We start from the raw sequence: 22,171 nt of genomic DNA, 5'->3' as shown, positions 1-22,171 counted from the left end.
GTGAAAATAAAGACACAATTTTTCCCTGTTGAAGTTCATTGACTGCACTCAAAAGGTTATGATAAAATAGGGTAGCCTTAAAAATGGCCAGAAGTCCACTACTGAGAGACTTCCAGGTGTCCATCACCTATTGGTTCAAGGGTATCCGGCAAGATCAAAGACATTAGAGAGAAATTGATTTTATACTCACTCCATCAGATCTGGTTAACACTTGTAAGAGCTTATAGCACCACCTACTGTTTTAAAATAGAATTTCCTACTGTTAGAAGTGGCTTAGGACAAGCAAGTGTGATAGATAAACCAGGACCTATAATTCTATGCAGTGGTTTAGAAACACAAGAAAGGTGACTGCCTGTTGATGACTTCAAGTTGTTTATAGTGTTTTCGGTCATAGCTTTGAATTGCTGGCTTTAAAAGCCAGGAAGTGAAATAGTAATAATTGTGATAATTTATTGACTGCTATGCTTGTAACCTATATACTGTTCTGAGTACCTAATGTGGATTATCTCATTTAAACACCATCATAACTCTTCAAGAGAGGTATTATGTGCACTTGACAAATGAAGAAACTGAGAAGTAACTAGGCCAAGATCGCACACTGAGTAATGGGAGCGGTAGCTTTCAAGCCCAGATAGTTTGACTCCCTGGAGAGTAAGGCCTGGGACTCTCTGGAGCAAAGAACTGTCTCCTAGTGACCAGTGGTGTCTGGTGTCTCGGCAGTACCTCCATGTGTCTGTCAGCAAGGCACACCTGCAGAGATCTGTTTTCCTTGTCACGTCTGACTAAAAATGCGCTTTGTTTTTAAGAATGTCTTTTTAAAATTTTTTTATTTTTTATTTTAATTGTTGTTCAAGTAGTTTTCTGCCTTTTACTCCCATCCCAGCCCACCCCCCAGCCCTCCACACTTCCCTCCCATTTCCACCCCTCCTTGTTATTCTCCATGAGTCCTTTATACTTGTTCCTGCAAACCCTTCCCCTTTTCCACTGAAATTCCCTCCCCTCTCCTCTGATCACTGTCAGCCTGTTCTCTATTTCAGTGCCTTTGACTATATTTTGCTTGTTTGTTTTGTTGCTTAGGTTCCTGTTAAAGGTGAGATCATATGGTATTCACACAAGTCATATACATAATAGTCATAGACAACACTTATATAACATTATGTGCCAGGTGCTCTTCTGGGTACTTTACATAGATTAGTTCATTTATTTTTTTCTCAACATCGCTATGAAATAGGTACTAGTTTGAAACCTGTTTTCCAGACAAGAAAACAGTTAAGTGACTATCCAAGATCACACAGTGAAGTGACAGAGGCAGTATTTGAACCCAGATAGCTTGGCTGAAGTCTGTGTATTATATACTGCAAAGCTTATAAAAAGTTATTTAAAAATAGTACAAGTGTATTTTAGTATGAGAGAAATCACAGAGGCCTACGTGGTGGTGGTCGGATCTTGAAAAATGAATTTGGAGTGGAAATGACTGAAGTTTAAGAAAGACTGATTTTAAACTATTTCTAATTTTTATTATAAGTAGTGTTTGAGTATCTTCTTAGAGATCCTTGGAAGAATTTCTCTAAGAGTAGATACATGGATGTGGATTTACTGGGTTATTGCTCTCCAGAATGGCTGTACCAACATCTTTTCTTTTTTTTTTTTTTCTCTTCTTGTCAGTTTAAGGGAGTTTTATGTAGCTTTTTACTAAGTGTTTCAAAAATGTGTAGGCCACTGAGGACTGTTAGTAATAATACAAGTTAAGCAAACCTTGGTTGCTTATTATTTATAAGAGCATAAAAGAAAGGAAATCTGGCCCTAGCTGGTGTGGCTCAGTGGATTGAGTGCTGGCCTGCAAACCAAAGAGTAGCCAGTTTGATTTCCAGTCAGAGCACATGCCTGTGTTGGAGGCTAGGTTCCCAGTAGGAGGCGCACAAGAGACAACCACACATTGATGTTTCTTTCCCTCTCTCCCTCCCTTCCTTTCTCTCTTAAAATAAATAAATACAATCTTCAGAAAAAAAGAAAAAAATCTGCATTTTTGTCAAAGACATCCACTCAACTCGCCTCACTATGACAGAAGCTAGTACATTATCAAATACTTTATTAATTCTACCAGCACACGGGTTTCTGAACTAGAGAGGGCAAGGGATGTGAAAGTTAGTGCCACCTAGTGGTTATACTATACTTTGGCTCCTAGAGGTTCTGTCTTCAAAGTGCTGAAAATTAGCAGAAGAGCTTGTCAAAAAATCAGATTCTTGGCCTTATCCCTAGTGACTCTAATTCAGAAAAAAGAAGAGAGGGGAGTGGGGAGGAGAGGGATGGGGGCAGAGAGAAATAGGGTAGTGGGAGTACTGTCCAGGAACTAGCATATTTAAAAGCAGCCCATGTGGTGGTTGGTTCTTACCCATTTGGTTCTAACTCTGCCCTATAACACAGTTTAGCAATTGGCCCACCTCTCTCTTCTCCTTAATCTTCTTCACTGGCAGCTGCTATAGTAGCTTGTGGATTATGTGGGAGCTATGGGGATCTTCTGGGACTACTTTGGGTTGAAGGGGGTCCAGCTGAGCTTGCCCGCAGAGGAAGGAAGAGAACAGGCTATGTGTTTGGGGATGAAAAGAAATCACCTAAACTGTGACCACATCCATTAACATTTCCTCCCTATTTATTCCTGTTGACCTCAGTGCTACTCTTGACTCTGGGCCATACCCTACCTTCTTCATATCCTTCAGCCTGGTATTCAGGGTCTCCCTAAGCAGACTCCAGACTTTCTGCCATATTCCTCAGCAAGAATCCTTTGTGTACATTAATCTTTCAGTATCCCCCAGAATCATGCTCAGGCCTTTTGTTATACTGCTTCTTCCCTGAGATTCTTAGTCTCCATTCTTTGTGCTTTCGCTGCAATCTTTAAGTGTTTATACATTTTTTAAAATTCAGAAGACCCACAACCTCTGAAAAGCCCTCCTTCGAGCATTAACACCTCATCCTTTCTACTTTCCCACCATACTTTGTGTGTACCTTATACTAGCATCCTGGCACATCACCAAATAATGTTTCTTATTGCTACATAAATATTCCATCTATCCATCCATCCATCCATCCATCATTTTACTTATTCATTTATTTCTTATGCTGTTTCCCTGGCCTGGAATATAAATTCTATTCATTCTTCAAGTGCCATCCACTCCAAAATGAAGCCAAGTATAGACTATGGTCAGCTTCATTTATTGATTTTTTCTCTGAAATCTGCTAGCATTGATAGTCCTCAGCTGCCTGCTCTAACCCTTGATTACACCTTTTGGTGTGTTCATGAACTTCATGTTAGACATCTTTTTCTGCTCTTCAGTAAATTGTAGCTGCATAGGACAGAAACTATTTTATGTAATTCTTTGGTATTTCCCAGAATCATTTGCACATTCCCAAGTGCATTTTATGGCTCAGTTGGACTTTTTTCCATTGTTGAGCAAGTTGTGCTTGTACTCACCTTACTCTAAAAGCGAAGAAAAATGAACATTTTATTGAGCATCTGATATTTGGCAGATGCTGTGCTTAGAATTTTACATATAATAACTTACCTAAAACCTAAAAACCCTTTGAATAGAATGCTATCTATTTCTTAGATTAGAAAAGTTAGACTTGTAAATGCTTGAAAAATGTGTAGCTATAATGAACCAGATCATCATGTGGCCCGGGGCTCATCTGACCCCAAAACCCATACACTTCATGCCACTGATTTCCCACCCTCTAGTTTTAGAGCTTCATCTTCTGGTATTTCATAATGATACTGTGCATTTCTGATTTCTTCCTTTAAAGGGTCTGCTTTCCAGAAGGTAGAGTGGCTCTTCACCCTGGAGTAATTCTCAGTCCGACTCCCTGTGCCCTGCTTCGTGCCTAAGTGGAAACACCCTTCTTCACATGTAGTCTGATTTCTATATAAAGAAATAAAGCAATGTGCTCCCCCTTTTTCTGGACTGGCTTTATGGGTTTGAAACATTTCTTAATGCAGAATAACTCTGGGCCCTAAAACACTGAGGTGCCTTAGAGAACACTGGACGAGTGTCCCTGGAATGTCGAGCCTCCTTCTCTGTCTCACTTTGGGAATGTAAGTGATCTCATTGAGTGTGGTGGCTCTTGGAGCTCTTTGCATAAGGAGCCCCAGAGAACTTCCAAACAAACTGAGGACTAATCGGGATTCGTCTGTTTTCTGCCGCAGGGATTCAGAGCGAGCCCCCGGCACATTAGAAGACGCGCTGCAGTGGCTGCGGCTGCCCGTCTGGAAGAAGCCAAGCCTGTGGTGGAGGTTCACCATCAGAGTGAGCAAGAGAGTTCAGTGAGGAAACGAAGAATCAAGAAGAACAGCCGAGTCCAGCCAGAATTCTATCACTCTGTTCAAGGTGCTCCGACGAGAAGAACTGTAAGTAGAGAATTGTCTTTCCTAACAATATTAAATACACTGTCATATGGTGTGGTTATTCTCTTAGTTTTAAAAAACTATCAGATTAACTTTAAATAATTAGATTTTCCTCCTCTCACCTCAACAAGTGACGGTGTGCTCACATGCTTTCCAGCAAGGAATGTGGTTGCGCAGGTTTCACTGGGGTGCTGGGGCATAGTCAGTCACTGTCAGACATTGATTTAAAAACTGGTGAATTCCATGGCCGAGTGGCTCAGTTGGTTGGAGTGTCGTTCCACACACTGAAAAGCTGTGGGTTTGGTCACCGGTCAGGGCACATACCTAGGTTTCAAGTTCAATCCTGGTCTGGGCATGTATGGGAGGCAACTGATTGATATTTCTCTTTCACATTGATGTCTCTCTCTCTCTCTCCCCCACCCTCCCCTCTCTAAAATCAATAAAAACATATCCTCAGGTGAGGGTGGAAAAAAAACTGGCCCCATTCTGAGCTGAATTCTGAGCCCCATTAGAGCCAGGGTCTATGCTAGGGTCTAGACTGATGACAGGGGCCAGCAAGCTGAGGTGTGGCAGTGGCAGAGTCAGAGTTGGTGCAGAGGGGTGACAGCAAAGCTAGTGTCAGGATGGTAGAAGCATGGAGGGGAAGGTGAGCCCGGAGTCTGGGGTGGTAGCTGAACCCCTCCAGGGGCTTTTGGGTCAGTGAGGCTGGTCTGCCCTCTGCAGCCAGCAGCCAGCCAGGGTGACTCTCTTCTCAGTTGTGGCTTTTATATTGTTTCATGGCCTAAGTGTTGCTCTTTTCTCTAACCAGGTACCCTCGTGTCTCTGTGGGCACAGTGCTATCTTCACTGGAAATTCAGGGCTCAGCTGGAAGCTGGCCTCCACCTCTTGCTTACCTCCTGAGCACATTGTTCTATGTGCTCTGATTCTGTTTTCTTTTCTTTTCTTTTTTTTTTTTTTTTTGGTTGGGGTCTTTGCTCAGACACTTTGTACCAACACTGTGACTGAGGATTTGGACTTCCACAATTACCCTTTAAAGCTTTTAAAAAACTGTTTCATGATTGCGATAATTTTGCATTGCTTTAGCATTAAAAAAGGTTGCCTACAGTTCGCTCCTCTACTGTAGGGACCCTGTTTTTATTGTTCCTCATGCCAGCCCAGCAGAGCCATCAAAATTTGACTGGATAATAAGTCTTCGTAAATCACTAGAACAGAACTTCCTTTCTGTGGGAGTAAATGTGTGGCAGGCACATGTGGAGATTGAAAGAAAGTCGGGAGAATGTCTGACTCAGTGACTGGGCCAGTCACAATGGCAAGAAAAAGTCTGGAGCAACTTTAATCAGTTGTAGAGTAGGTACGTGCAGGGGTGGGCAAAAGTAGGTTTACAGTTGTGAGTACACAAAACAGTTTGTGCTTGTATTATTATTTATTAATTGGTGTATTTTTATGCAAATAATTATAAATCAACTTCTGCCCACACCTGTGTTTAGAGATGTGTCTTCTTTTCATGATTTAATACAACAAAAGCTAAATTGAATCTGGTATCTATATGGAGCAATATGAAATAGTAGGAAAATTTACTCCTTTAACAAACTTTTTGGTACAGGAAATAAGGGGTGCACATATATTAATAACTAGTAGTTATTAAGGGCTTACTGTGTAAGAGGAGTCATTCTATTTGACTCACTTGACAACCCTATGAGGTAGATGTTGTTATTATTCCCATTTTATGGATAATGAAACTGATGCCCAGAGAGGGTATATAACTTGCCTAAGTTTACTTAGTTGTTTGGGGCAGAATCTAGGATTTGGATCTAGGCAGTTTGCCTCTAGAGCTCCAGAACCTACCTTCTGTTAGTACCTGGTCTCTAGGAAATCACAGTTGAGTAAATGGACAGACGTGTAAACAAGTAAACATAGTGCATGTCTGTGTTATGAAAATGCTACTGTAGAATTATGCACAAGGCACTATGGAAGCATCTTAGAGGGCCAGAAGTATTTATTGAGAAGCAGACCTCAGAGGTAAGTCCTGAAGGCACAGAGTTTATCAGGTAGAAAGTATAGGTCTGTATCTCTGATGAGAGGAACGTGTACAAGAGCACAGAGGCATGAAAGAGAATGGCATACTCAGGGGACAGCTCGAGGTGGTGCTAGCTCAGTCAGACAGGGCCCTGATCATTAAGGGTTTGTATATTATGCTAAATAGTTAGGTTTACCTTTTGTGATGGGGATCTATTAAAGGCAGGGAATAGGCGTGCTGATTGGTTCTGTTGCTCAGAATCTAGCTAACTCTTTGCTTCTTCTAATCTTTCCATGTGGATCAGAATGCAGAAGTGAATCTCATCAAAGTTTAGAAACCCTCAGCCACCATCATTCTCTCATGAGTGTAACTGCCTTAGGTAATACTCAGTGTATTCCTTATGCCTCTGTGACTTTGAACTTGCTGTCTACTTTGTCCTTGAATACCAGTCCTCACTCTTTGTTTTCCTGGTGAATTTCATTTCACCTCTTAAGACTGGCTTATGATCAATGACTGTTTAGAAAAATCTTTTCTGATCCTTCCTTTTTGTTTTGATCCTTGGTGCTTTGTAGAGATCCCCGACACAACAGATATTCCAGTGAAAAAGGCAGGCTGTGTAGAAAGACAGACACAGCTTAAAATCCTGCTCTGCACGTCTGGCAGGAAATAGTTGGCACACTAAGAGAGTTTAACTGAAGATAGTTTGATAAAAGGACTATTTACAGAGGTGTGGGCAGGACTTGGGTGCTTCACCAACCCTGCAGTAGAACCTGCCTGCCACTCCTGCCCTGAGGACAGTGGTCTCACTGATCCTGGTGGGAAGAGCTGGAGCTCTGGAAGAGCCTTCCCCAGGAGTTGTGGCTGAGAAGTACAACCACAGCCTGAACCCAGGGAGTCAGGAAGAGACCAAGGTGGTAAATGAACTGTGGGTGCTTTCAGTTCACCCAACGTAACTGGAGGCCAGGGGGCAGACGAGCTTGGATGACACAGATTATAGAGTCAGCACCCTGAAGACGGAGTGAGGCAGAGATGGGCAGAGACTGAGACGGCACAGGGCCAGTGGAGAATAAAAAACATGCATGGTAACCTTTGCAACTCCTTGAGACTCAGCTTTCTTGTTGTAAAGCGGTAATAACAGTAGCTACCCCATTGAGTTGTGAGGATGAATTGAGCTGACACACGGAGACAGAAGGCACAGTGGCCTGCTTAGATTAAACTCTCAGTAAGTGGTAATTCCTTCCTATCCTTTCCTCCCCTAGACTTTGACTTCTTTGGGGGGCCATATCATCTTGTCTAGAAAATCTCATCTGGATGCATTTTACTGAGTGAATGAATGATTGATATTTATACATGACATAAACTTATATGCTGTATAGATATTCAGAGAATGGAGAGGGTTTGTTTTTTTTACACACCCTTCCCTAGTAGGATGATCAGGGAATAACTACTTCATGGAAAAGATGGGACTGAGTTGGGCTTTAAAATCTGGGTAGAGATTAGCTAGGCAGTAGATGTTAGGTGTGGGAAGCAGAGTAAGCAAGAGTACCAAGAACTGTTTGGCTAGATGTGGGGATTTATACAAGGGAAGTGCAAGACCGAGCTTTAAAAAGAGATTGGGGCCAAAATGCATTCCAGACAACAGATGCATTTAAGCTTTATTTCCTGTGCTTCGTGGAGCTTCTGGAAGAGGTGAGCAGCGTGATGGAAGCATGGCTATAGGAAGATGGGACATGAGCAGGGTGAGTCAGAGGGGAGCGGGACAGGGCCAGGTCAGCAGCTACTGTAGAACGTAGGTGTGCAGTGACTGGGACTTGAACTTGAGTCTAGCCCATGACATGAGGTTCTCTGCTGGAATACTCCATTTTCCTGCATCTCCCAGGGGTCATTTTGGAGGCTGGAAATTGCCTGCATTGGTGGTCAGGAGGCTGTTGGCTCCTTAACTGTCATGATTCCTGCTCAACCTTCTGGAACCTTATGGCCTCTGCAGACATTTTCCTTGTTTTCATTTCAAGAGGCCTTGTGTCCTCTTTTGGACTTAGTCAGGTGTCGTAGGTCATGCCTGCTAGAGCCACACTATTCCACGTGGGCCAGAAACCTGAGCTTTTTCTAACTAGCCCATTTGGAGAAAAATCAGTGTTACCACACGTTGCCCTGAAGGCAGCTCTCGCCTGTGGTGACTCAGGTTATCTGAATGACTTTATGTGAAAAACCCAGGCATTTCCAGGGCAATCTGACGAAGAAACAGGCCCTTGAGGGAGAAAGACTGAAACAGGATGCAGCTGCAAAAGAGATGAATCAGAAAAGGTGGCAGTGCAGTGTCAGCCGCTTGCAGGAGGACTGTCCTCTTGTGAGGGGGCCACATGCCATGTGAAAGATGTTATACTCCAGCATCTTCGCTACTCTGACCCATTTACCTATTCTGAATTCATAAGTTATGCTCAAATATGTCTGTAAAAATTTGTAATGGACACCATTAATATAAACTTAATAATATACATGCTGTTATTTCACTCCTTTGGAATGTTCCTAAGGATGGGTTAGGTAAAAATTTATCCTGATTTTCTCTTAGGAAATACATTTGTCTTGGGATTTATGCTATACATGAAGACACTGGAACACTTAGGACTTTTCTACCACTTTAAAGCAGAAAAGATAATTAGATCCAGATCTCTATTTGTTCTTTAGTATTTTGACATGACAAAGAATGTTTTTTTTGTGCCTGAATCCTAGTGTTTTTAAACATCATCATCATCATCATCATCATCATCATCATCATCATCACCACCATCATCATATTCAGAACTCTCCAGTATTGCACGCTTACTCTGTTGGCAACACAAGGACATTGTTCTTTGTGCGCTTCCCTGTTGGGTTTTTTTTTTTTTTTTCCATTTAATCTTCCCAGCAACTCGCTGCGGTAGGTGCTCACTTTTCAGAGGAGGAAACTCATCAAGGTCACACAGCTGGTAGATGATGGAACTGAGATTTTAACCCAAGCACTCCGGTGGGAGCACTTTGAGAAGAGAGAAATTCAAACCATCACAATTCTGATGCTAGATGTTTATCCTCATCAACCCGCCTCAAGTATTTTAATTGCTTTGAGTCTCAGTTTTCCTACCTGCACAGATGGTAGATATAGATGAGATCTTTGTGTCTTTCAACTATTACATCATTCAAAACCTATTTTTAAATGGTACTGAAAACCATAGATAAACCCCAAACCTTTGTGCCATGCATTTTATTGATCCTCTCTTTTTGTGGCAGAGCACTTAGGAAGCAGCGAGAGTCTTCCTCTGCCTGTATTGCCCACTCATGTGACCTGTTAATGTGTAACAACTCTCAGGCCCAAGAGAAATTTCTGTGTTTGGTATCAGGGGTAGAGTAATAAATAAAAATTTTAGAGTACTTGAAAATAATCATGTACACTGCCTCTATTCCTGTTACATTTTACTGATTCCAGTTTTTTGCACACTGCGACAGCGTCATGTACATTTTCTCATGTCTTAGAATCTCACACTTTCTCACGGAGGTGACAGAATAGCTGATGGAAGTTGCTAGCACTCCCACATCATTGCCCAAGCTGTAGCTTGCTCCCCGCACTGGCAACATCTTGGCCCGTGAACTTCTGTCTTTTCACCCTGGGGCTCCAACCATAAGTAAATGAATTATTGAGCCTGATAATTTTGACTTAGGAGTTGGAGGAAAAGACAGACTTTGCACAGATGGTTGATGGCCCCGCTCTCTGCAACAGTGAACACTGAGGAAGAAGCAGGTTTCAGTTTGACAAATCTATTAGATATCCTAGTGTCTGGATTTCATGGAAGACATAAGCCTGGACTGTGGGTCATTTATACATTGATATTATCAAATCCATGACACTGGATGGGATGACCCAGGAAGGGAATATTGATAGAAAAGAGTAGAGAACCGGACCTCGGATTCTCCAGCGTTAAGAGGCTGGAAGGAGGACTGAGGTTCCCATATAACTTCCATTTCTTTTCTCAGCAAGACAGCTACCTTCAGCAGAGATGGGTCCAGGCCTCTTGACTTTCACTAATGATATTCACCTTAGGCCAGGAAAAGGTAGCTCAGGTAGAAACTAGAGAAAATAGCACAAAAGGATTTTCTAACATACCGATCACTGTTCTCTTTCCTGCTTTCTCTGCTCCTAAACCACTTCCTTGACCTCACCCTTCTTTCCCTTCTCTTTTTGGATTTCATTTTTGAGTTTGGGGGAAATTTTCCACTTTTCTGATTGCAGCTTTGGTCATTGTAGTCTGCAAGATATCTTGGGACATTGCACAGTTCTTATTTTTTTAAATTAGTATTAACAGGATTTTAGGTCATTTTTGTTGTTGGAAGCCTGCTGCAGTATAGAACAGACTAACTACATGTCCTTGGTCTTGTTGAAATACAGAAGGATGTTTCTCTGTTCCTTTCCTATTGAGATAATTAAAAGGTATTCCCTTTTTCTTTCCTTTTCAAATATGTAGAAGCAGGTAGCTTTATTTGAAAACCCCAGGACCCTTCCCTTTTAGTGGAAGGCTTGACTCTACAGCCCATACCTTCCTTACTTTGGCTTAGTTAATCAACAAATACAAAGCTTCTAAAGGAAAGTTTTGTTTCCTTTTCCTCTTTGGAATTCTAGAGCACAAATTGAATTAATAAATACAGTCAAATCCCTTTTGCTAACTTCCTCAAAAGGGTTTTATTGCACTATGTTCATTCAACATACTGAGTCTTTGCTACACTTTGCTATGCCTCCCTTACGAAATCTTACCAAATATTTCATTTATTAAAAATTTGCCATCAATAGATATACAGGAGCATGCAAGGTAGGTGGGTCATATTAAATGAACCATGCTAATAGAGGGTTTAGTTTCTTGAACAGTTCATGAACCAAGATTAATTTGGTAGAGGGATTCATATGCTGTGCTTGGAGAAATATAAGTGCATCTTTCTAACTCCTGTTCCTCTTCAAGGTCAGCGTTTTGACTGCTTGTCATTCTTTTTGTCTATCTTGTACTCAGGGCTCCCCCTTAAATTCTTTAAGCTCCAAGCAAAGGATACTTAAATGACGCTACTTCATTTAAGGTAGCCACTTATAATTCATGGACAACTGAGAAGCAAAGAACTGATAAGAAAGCCCCTTCGAAGTGGTCTAGTTCATTGCTTCACCTCTAACAAGAACAGTCTTTAAATTGTTGTAGAGGATGGGTATAAATTCCTTTATTTTAAAGGACACAGGCATAGTGTCCTTGGAATTCTGGTTGAATTTTAATAGCTGTCTTTGCCTCAGATGACTCCTTGATCTTTGCCCTAAATCCCATGAGTTACAATTTAAGATCATTTCCTGTTGTATTTTCTGTGAAGAGGGTAAAGTTTAGCCCATCTGCTAGTGTGTTCCCATCAGTCCTTATGAAATCAAAGTGTTAAAGTTTGAGGGAATCTTAGAGTTTATCTGATTCAGCATTCTCCTGCTGCTAGGTTCTTTGTTATTTGAGTACTTTTAGTTACTAAATCTTTTATTGTTAGATAGTTCTAATTGGTTGCAAGTTAATTGTACTTGAGAATGGAAAAGCTCTTTTCCATGCTCATGGTTCCATTTCTCTGGAGCTTTTCTCCTACATCTAATTTTCAATTTTTCCAAATATCACCTTTGCTGCACTCTCCTAAGCCATGTCCTAGTGAATGGCAGGGGTCTGTCTGATTTCTCAATAGTGCCTCTTTTGTCCTTATAAGATGATGCATGTGGTTCAAGAAAATCAAAGTGGACCTTTGAAGTTAAGTAGTACTTCATATTTTTAAAAGCATGCTCATAATCATTATCTCGCTTAATCTGCACAACCACTTGTGCATTGGGTAGAGTATATATTATTTACCCAATTTGACAAAATTGCATCTCAGACAGTAACAGACTGACCTAAGGTTCTAAGTCAGGTGGAGGCAGATGGCCATCACCCTTGCAATCTGCTCGGGAGAGCTCTAATTCACTAACACTTGGGGAATTGGGTGAGAGATTTCAGGGACAAGAATTTGGATTCCAGCAGCCTGGAGAAATTATTAGTTTTTCTCAATCTGACTCATTCCCAGGGAGTAGCTACAGGTCTTCAAGAGCCGGCTCACAGCCTGTGTTATCTGTGCTGGCCCCTGGTGTCCCAGGGTGTTGGCAAGTCCATGCTGCAGCCCCCACATGTCCTGCTCAATTATCCAATGTAAAGTGGGTTATCAAGTCCGAGGCTGGGGAATATCACTGCTTTAGCACTACTGACCACCGTCCCCCCAACTATGTAATGATTACATCACTAAGATGGATGCAGATCAGATATCTCATTTGATCTGGTGTTAAAATTAGATTTAAATAATCTTGTGCACCGTTACTAGGAGTATAAAATCATGCAGCTGCTATGAAAAACAGTATGGCACTTCCTAAAAAAATAAAAATAGATTTACCATAAGATTTAGTAATTGTACTTCTGGATATATACTCAAAGGAACGAAAAGCAGGGTCTCAGAGAGATATTTGTACACCCGTTTTCATAATAGCATTACTCATACTAGCTAACAAGTAGAAGAACCCAGTGTCCATTGACAGACGAATGAATAACCAAAATGGGATATGTACATATGAAACAGTATTATTCAGCCTTAAAAAGGAAGGCAATTCTGACATCTGCTACAATATGGACAGACCTTGAGGACATTATACTAAGTGAAATAAGCCAGCTACAAAAATGGGAATACTGTATAGTTCTACTTCTGGGATGTGCCTAGAGCCACAGAATCATAGAAACAGTACTTGAATGGCAGCAACCAGGGACTGACTGGAGGAGGGGATGGGGAATTGATGAATGCAGAATTTCAGTTTTGCCAGATGAAGAGAGTTCTTGAGACTGGTGGCACAATGGTGTGAGTGCAGTTAGTACTACTGAGCTGTACATTTAAAAAAGGTTAAGATGGTAGATTTTATGTTTTGTACATTTTACCAAAATGAAAAAGAAATTGAGTTTAAACAGCCACTGCTGGGGAATCATTTCTTAGTCTTTGGTTGGGTTTTTTAAGTAGAGCCTGAGAGGGGGCATGCTTGTGAAAGTGGTTCATTGAGAGAGCGCTGTCAGGAGGAGGATAAAGGAAGCAGGACAGGGGAGGGAGCAAAGCTGGTAAGCAAGGATGCAGGCTTGGATGGAGACTAGCTTTAGCCTGGTCATGCACTGGGCCCTGGTACACGAATTACACTACAGAGTTAGTCTCAACTTGAAGCAAGACTTTTGTCCTCCACCTCAGTTAGTTGTTGGTCATGGGCTACTGAGGTGGGTTGTGCAAAGCTCCATTTAACCAGTGAAGTTCTTTGAAGAAGGTGAAGCTGTGAGCCATAAGCGGTCAGCAGTACAGCAGCTGGGAGCACAGTGGCTGGGTTGGGGGGACATGGTCAGAGTGCCCACAGCAGCCTTCACAGACTCCTTGCAGAAATGGCGGGTGCTAGATCTGGCACAAGAAATGTAGAACGAACCCAGAACATCTTTTCAGACCAGAGAGCAAGGAAGCATCAGAGATTTCTGTGGTCTTATCAGAAGGGTCAGCAGTAAACTTGGAGAGCTCCTACTGCCCAATCAATAAGGGAAGAATGATTGCAATTGGTTGAAACCTATCAGTCTATTTAAAATCCATGACTTCCTGATATTTAAAAAAACACCTTATTGGTGACCTTAGCAAAATGCTACATGAACCAACTCATGTTTTTGAACAGTGGTAAAGGGAAAGAATCAAGCACTATCCTGTCTTTTGCTATAAGAATTTTTCTACCCCATAATCACATAGTTGCTGAGAAAGATGGAATGATGGAATCTGAGTGCCACCATTTTGCACACCCCAATGAAGTAATGAACCTACATGGTGACCATCAGGCACTGCTGTCTCCTGTGAGACAGGCAACCACACATTACGTGCCGCATGATGAAAACGCATAATGACACGCGGTAGTCTTCCCAAAAACATGGAGCCTCCATCAGATCAAAATGCTAGTTGTAATTACAAGTTTATACAGAACACAGAGGACAGAGGAGTATGTTAAATGATATGCTAAAGGTATAGTTAGCAAAATCTGAACTGTGGGAAACTTTGGAGCAAACATTCCAATTTCTTTAAATAAACTGTAAGAAAAAAAAAAGCAAGAGGAGTAATCTATAAATTAAAAGGTTTAAGAGACCCACCAACCAAATGTAATGTGTAGACCTTTTTTGGATGAACAAACCAAGGATAAAGAAATAATTCTTGAGAGAATTGGGGACTGACTAGATATTTGATGATATTAAGAATTTATATTAGTGTTTTAGATTGGTGGTGGTATTGTGATTTTGTTCAAAGTAGTCCTTATCTTTAGAGATATGTATTAAAATACCAGGGAATTTCAGGGGAATTTCAGGGGAAAAGGGGAAGGGTTTACAGGAAGAAGTATAAAGAACACATGGATAAAAACTAGGGGAGGGTGGAAATGGGAGGGAGGAGGGGAGGGCTGGGTGGGTGGGTTGGGATGGGAGTAAAAGACAGAAAATTGTACTGCAACAAGAATTAAAATAAAAAATATAAAAAATAAAGTAAAATATTTGGTAATGAAATAATATTATATCCTTGGGATTTGCTTAAAAACAGTCTAGTGGGGTGGAAGAGGAAATGTGGGTAGGAAGTTAGTCCAAACAACACAGACAAGAACTGGGTAATTTTCAAAGCTGGGTGATGGGTGAATGGTAGTTCTGTTGTTGTAAAGGCTTGAAATTGTCCATAATGAAAGGTTTAAAACATTTTAAAAATCTTTATTTGAAATTTACTCCCTCAACACTTTGCTTTATCAAGTCCCTCTTCCGGGTTTTATATTTCTTCTTTCTTTTAACAAAGGACTATTTGTTTATTTGTCAGCTTTCTACTTAGAGCACTTTATAATACCATGTCAGTGAATGGTGTAAAAATGCACTTATTTAAAATTTAAACAAATAATGTAAAATAGACAAGGAATTATACAGGCATCTTCTTCCATTTTAATATCTGAAAGCTGACTTTTTTGTTCTTTGTAGATTTATTGATATGAAAATGGAATTATTATTGAAACAAAACTGACCCAAAAGGTAACATGCTATCACATTGCTTAATATTGTCTCAGTTGATGCCTAGCCTTACACAGTTTTCATAGTAAGAAGAATTCTTATATCCAGCAGTACTTTTCCCCAGCACATTACACTTATATCTTCTCACAGAGCTCATGAAATTTTGATGATGCCTGAAATGCAAGCCACTGAATAGTTGCCTAATCGATTTGAGCTAATCTTTATTATTGGCATCATATTCCATTACGTGTCTCTCAACTCAGGAGACAGTTTTCCAGAGGTAAGATTGTTGGCTTTTATTTTGCTGCTCATACGTCTGCTTTTCTGTTGCTAAATAGAGAGGTGAGATGGTGATTTACACATTTCTACCTCTGTTTAAAGCTTATTTAAGAAAACTTGAGACGATCATTAGTTAAGGTGCTTTGAATTTATCTGTGAATTTTACTTATATATTAGCCCTGTTAGAAATGGGCATCAGTAATTGAGAACAAATTATAATTTTTAGCTGCTTTGCCAAATGGAAAAAAAATTACTCCGTTTGTCTTCACTGAAATTGGATAATTAGGCATGGATCTTTAAAAGCAATGGGGTCCTTACAGAATATGTGCTCTCATAGTACTAATTTTTATAACTTGCAGCTGTAGAAAAGTAATTATTTTAAAATAGCTAGCATAAGTATTGAAAATGAGCTCCTCTTTCTTAGCTGTCAGAGTAACCATTTTCCTTGAACTGTGATTATAATCAGTTTTGACATATTATTTTCAACAAAAGGCAGAGAAGCTCCTTATGCATTCTAAGGTTAAACATGGTCAAGCATAAAACTTTTTTCAAGAGTTCAGAATGGCAAAAATTGTACATTCAGCCTGAACATATACTTTAAAGTGGAGTTCCATGTGCTCATTCAGCTCTGTGGAGTTAGACAGAAGAGAGGACTGAAAAGTCACCAGCCCAGCCCTGGCCAGGTGGAGCAGTTGGCTGGAGCATCATAACACACACCAAACAGTTGTGGGTTTGATCCCTGGTTAGGGTGCATCCAGGAGACAACTGACAGGTATTTCTCTTTTACACTGATGTTTCTTTCTCTTTCTCTCCCTTTCCCTCTCTTCGGAATCAATAAACATATTGTTGGGTGAGGATTTAAAAAAAGTCATTATCCAAGGTCCTCGGCATATTTTTCCATTCTTTTGTTTGGTGGTATTTGTGAGAGGTGTTTTTTTTTTTTTTTTTTTTTGTCTGTGTGAAACATAAGATTAATCTCCCATTTAAAAACGTGTGAATTAGAGTTAGTCAGACTTGATTCCTTCCACTGATGACAAATTATAGAAATTTATGATTTTTGCCAGTAAAGAAAAACCACTTGCATTAAATATCCGATTATTGATCTGCTTTTAAGTTGTGTTACTGTCTGTTTTCAGGCATGAGTGTCTGAGTATGGTTGGAGAGTTTTAGAACTCTGTGGTCTACCTCTAAAAACGTAAATGGTTTCTTTTTAAATATAAAAATAGACTGTTGGTCTAAAGGTGGGAGGTGAAGTGGGAAGCTGAGTCAGTTAGATGTCAGGCATTGTCTGATTCTTTTGGCAATTACTTAGTCTATGCTTCATATTCTTAGTTATTTTCAGTGGTTCTTTTTATTTCCCTATGTACATATGACTTTGAGGAAGAGAGTATTTTATATTGTTAGGCACTGTAGAAATGTTACATTTGTTAATATTTTAAAATACCTTTTATACTAAATATGGAGCTAGATGAGTTAAAAAACAAAACAGCGCTGCTTTCTCAGAAGTATACAAAATTGTTTTCCTAAAGTCATTTCTTCATTGTAGTTCTGTTTCTTGTTCTTATTTTAGTAATGAGAAGAATTACGTGACCTTACAAGAAAGAGATTGTGCTTTGTGTTCTAAACCTTAGCCCTGGGGAATTGTGGGATTTCAATAAATTTTTAATAAGAAATCTCTGGTCTACTTTTTTTCTGAATAGTTATTGCTTAGCCATCATGGAGTAAAAGAAAGTTGTAAGTTGGGAAATCAAAGTGTGGAGGAATGGAGAAAAGAAAAATTATAAGCTCAGTTATTGTGGCAAATCTCCAAATTAGATTGTATATTATGTCTCCAGAAGTATCTTTCTTGATACTCTTTTGAGTGTTATCTATTCATCATGGGAACAAAAATGGAAAGGTTTTTATATCATATGATACAAGACCACCCAGGTTATTAATGGGCTAGGCCCAACTTAAGTTTGCTTGAGCTAGGACTTACACCTTTCAGCAAACACAAACAGTGCAATGGAGTAGCTAAGACAGTCTATTCTGGAGTCATTCTGCGTTGTGAGTGTAAATTAGGTCTTTAGCACTTAACAAGTTCAGTGCCTTTGGCACAGTGAGTTATTCAGCATCACCATGGCTCAGATTCTTCAATTGTAGAGTAAGGATCATAACTTTATAGTGCTATTGTGAAGATTCACCTTTTTGTAGTGCTCAAAACAGTACTTGGCACAGAGTGAGTGGTATGTCTGTTTATTACTATTATTACTTAGCAACCTGTGCATGGGATAGGATTCTAGATGTACTGAAATTATGGAGGGGGATAACATAAGGTCTTTGATCTTAGGGGTTTTATAGTCTTCTATAAGTGGACAAACAGAGGGTTACAATGTAGGGTGATAGAGGGTGTTGTAAGAGAATGTTAGAGAGTCACTTATCCCAAAATAAGAAGTTCAGAGGGGTCTTCCTGGAAGAAGTGGTTGCAGAATTGAGTATTGAAGGACTACTGAAGAAATAGGGAAAAGCTTTCCAAGCAGAGGGAGTAGGAGGTCCTAAAAGAGCAGTGAGGTGGGGGTGGTCGGGGTGGAGGGGGAGAGAGAGAGAGAGGGGGAGAGAGAGAGAGGGAGAGGGAGAGGGAGAGGGAGAGGGAGAGGGAGAAAGAACATATGCTCTGTTTCCTTTTGAGAAATAGAAATAGTTCTTAAGGAAGCTGGTATAGAGTATGAGGCTGGTGGTGGGTAAGGTCACAACGGGCTCTGTTTTCCATGCAAAAAGTTTGGACTTTTATCTTTTGGCATGGAGGGCCCTGAAGGATCATGAATAAGGGAAGGCTGGGATGAGAATTTCAGGTTAGAAAGATTAGTGTGGTTTCAGTGTAGCAACGGGATTGGAAGAGTACAGGGTTAGAGTCAGGGAGACTACTGCTTTGGTCCAAGTGAGAAATACTTAGGTCCTGAATTAAGAATAAGTAATTAATTTCACCTATTATTAAGTAATAATAGGTGAAAAAGGAGGAATTGATTTGAGATCTATAAAGAATTAGAATATGTATAATTTGGTAATGAATAATATGTGGGGTGAGGAAAAAGGAGAAATCGTATATATTTATTTATATGTATTTTAAAAATTTTTTTGTTTCTAGCTTTATTTAATGGGTAGATCCTAGAGTGTTTCATTAAAATGGGAATAAAACAAAATGAGAGGAACAGGATGTGGTGCAGGGGACGGGGAAGATATGTTGGATTTTGTATGTGCTGATTTTGAAGTGCCTATGAGACATCTAAGGAGTGATTTTTAGAAAGCAGTTGAAGCAGATGACAGCTAGTGGGGTGGGAGGCTAGGTGGTGGGGGGATTGAACAAAAAAGAAAAAGGACTCATGGACATGGGCAACAGTGTGGTGATTGCTGGGGGTAAGAGGGTATAAAGAAACTAAATAGTAATGGAAAAAATACAACAGATTTAAAAAATACAAAAACAGAGAGAAAACAGCAGAATAAGAATAAAAAGGAATATGTAATTCACAGGAAGAGACAAAGTTGACAAGATGGATTTGGTAGTCTTCAGCACATAGAAAGTTGTCAAAGCTATGAGAGTGAATGAAACTAGTCAGGGAAAACCTATTGAATGAGAGAGGAAGATGAGATCCCAGATAAGATGCCGAAATTCTGGATAATAATGTGTGAGGGTTACATGGTAGGAGAGAAAGCCATTGGAAGAGAACAAATAGAAGAAGTATTCAGTGAGGAAAACTAGGGGAGAATGGTGTCATAGAAGCAAGAGAAGAGGAATTCCAGGAAAGGAGTGGTAATGATATAAAATATTGCCAAGAAGTCAGAAAAGGTGAAGACAGAATTTGTGCTCTGAATTTTAAGCAATAAAAAGGAAATTAGTGTATGTGGGAAGAGGAAAAGTTAGACGTATAATGTTGGGTGGAAACCAGATTTCAGTGGGTGAAAGGGTACACAGGATTTTTGATTTCAAGATGGCAAGTAAAAACCTTTCAATTTATGACTCTCCTGACAAAATTACCTCAAAATAAGAAGGGGAACAAGAAACTGAAAGACAAAGTCAATCTTTGAGGAAAGTGAGAGAATGTGTAAACTTGAACCACAGTACTTGAAGATGGAAGCAAATGGAGAAAGGTAAATGACTTAGGCAAGAAGAGGAAAGGTTTACAGAGACTCTAACCAGTGCCCTTCCTAGGACACCAGACATGGTCAGAATAGGCATCAGCAAGCTGTGCTGAGGGCAGAAATGAAGTGAGGACCTCAAATATTAGAAATTGTTTAAAAATCTTCCTAGGGAGCATTTTAACCAGGCCCCCCCTTCATTACTCAGTCAGAAAATTTCTTCCTTACTCCCAAAAATATAGTTTCTGAAGAAACAGAATCAGAGAGACTATGGACTTAGAAGTAACAGGCATTGAGGAATGCAGAAATGAGGTGTGGGGATGGGTGAATTTGGTAAGTCTGGTAAGACTTCTATACCCTACGTTGGCTGGTGTGGCTTAGTGAACTGAGTGTTGGCCTGTGAACCAAAGGGTCACTGGTTCAATACTCAGTCAGGGCACGTGCCTGGGTTGTGGGCCAGGTCCCCAGTAGAAGCCATGCAAGGAGCAACCACACATTGGTGTTTCTCTCCCTCTCTTTCTCCTTCCCTTCTCTTTTCTATAAATTCAATAAATAAATGAAAGAATGAATGAATAAATAAATAAACAAGGTAAGCAAGTAAGTAAAATAATAATAATAAAAAAAGACTTCTAGCCCCTATACCACCCTATACCCCACTCCCAGTGGCATCCAGGCTTATGCTTCTTGGGCAAGAGACTGGAAGACCCTTCTCTGAAGAAATTGAACTGTCCCAAGGAAGACACAAATGATAGTGGGTATCTGTTGAAAAAATCAACTGCCATCTAATTACCTGGTAGCAACTCTCACAAGTTGACAAGTTTTAACCAGTCATGTTTTGATGAAGATCATTAGTTGAACAAGCCTAAATCATGTTTCCAGTGAGCCTTTTAATATCTCAGTTCTGAATGTGAATAATGGATGACCATCACCAGATATTGAAAAAAGCCTCCAACACAAAGGAGGGAGGAAAGAAACAAAACAAAACAGACTAACAAAGAGAATAGAAGAGGAACTCAGAGGAAGTAGTGACAGGATAGGGAGATGAAGAGAATTCTTACCATCCTCAAAAGGATGAAGAAGACATTGAATGTTAAAATGTAATTTTCAAAAAATTAAAAATATGGCCCTTATGTAAATATAAAATGAGCATGTGTTGAAGATTTTATTCAACTCGGTTAATGGGGGATCTTGTCAGATAATAGATCAATTCAAAGGAGAATCTGAAGGATGCAGACGCTCAGTCAAGAATGCAGAAATGAATTTGCTAATAGATGTAAAACAGGTTAATATCTTATAGGTGAATGCAATATTGGGGTTACCATTTTTACTGGGTGGAAATTAAACTAACTGAATCACTGGACAAAATTTATTTTCATTGCTATGGGTAAGAATCATTTGCTTTATTACAAGTTAACTTTACCCTTACAGTGTTGTAAAATAGCCCAGTCTTGTGGTTCCCAAAGTATGGTTCCTGGTCGAGCAGAATCAGAAGAAAGGAGGGAAAGGAGAAGGGAGGAAGACAATAAATATAAAGAATGACTTCAAATGGACTTATTCATTTCATATAAACTTTTCCTCAATAGAGTTGATTTAGACAAAGACTCAAATGATGGGGGAAAAAATCATCAGACTTAAGAACAATTCCAGAAGCTTTAAGACAATGGAGCATTGTCCTTGAAATTCTGAGCAAAAATGACTTCTAACCCAGGATGTTATACCCGAGCTATCAATAAAATATAAGGATAAACACATTTTCATGCTTGCAGGGATTCATAAAATTTATCTCAAATGAACCTTTTCTCACTTGATTAAGTGAAGATGCATTCTCTCAAATGGTGAAATAAAACAAGGAAGAGAAAGACAGGAGATTTAGGAAACTGGAGATGTGATGCAAGAAGACGAGGAGAGGCTGTGGGATGATGACTAAGGATGGCACTGACATGGTGTCTGAGCAGCAGACCCAGGGGCAGCCATTGGAGGCAGGAGCAGGGAATGGAGGATTCCAGAGGAGAGTTCTTCATGAATAAAAATGGAGCAGATCTGACCAGATGGAAAGTTCACATTGAGAGTTTTACAGAGCTCTTGGTAGACAGCAGACTCAGAGGTTAAAATAAAGAAAATAAAAAGAAATGAGGAAATCATTAACTCTAAGAAAAATAAAAGTTTGACTAAGCAAGAATATTTAATCATGATACACTACTTGGTTCAGAGTGAATACTATCAACATGGAATTGATTATGAAATCACTGAATGTGGATTTAACTAAAT

At 39.9% G+C, this 22,171-nt stretch overlaps 1 protein-coding gene across 8 annotated transcripts in view; it reads left to right on the top strand.

Moving 5' to 3' along the window:
- The window catches only part of DST (dystonin), a 447,461-nt gene that overhangs the window by 51,404 nt on the left and 373,886 nt on the right, over window positions 1-22,171 (top strand). For all 8 annotated transcript variants that reach the window (XM_036024287.1, XM_036024285.1, XM_036024266.1 and 5 more), the window contains exon 3: window positions 4,199-4,399. In XM_036024287.1, coding sequence (XP_035880180.1) covers window positions 4,199-4,399 — 201 coding nt within the window. The remainder of the gene's footprint in view (window positions 1-4,198; window positions 4,400-22,171) is intronic.

Source organism: Phyllostomus discolor, chromosome 4 (genome assembly GCF_004126475.2).
Source record: "Phyllostomus discolor isolate MPI-MPIP mPhyDis1 chromosome 4, mPhyDis1.pri.v3, whole genome shotgun sequence".
Lineage (NCBI taxonomy): Eukaryota > Metazoa > Chordata > Mammalia > Chiroptera > Phyllostomidae > Phyllostomus > Phyllostomus discolor.
The sequence above is the reverse complement of the archived record's forward strand: the minus strand, read 5'-3'. Positions and strand labels throughout refer to the sequence as shown.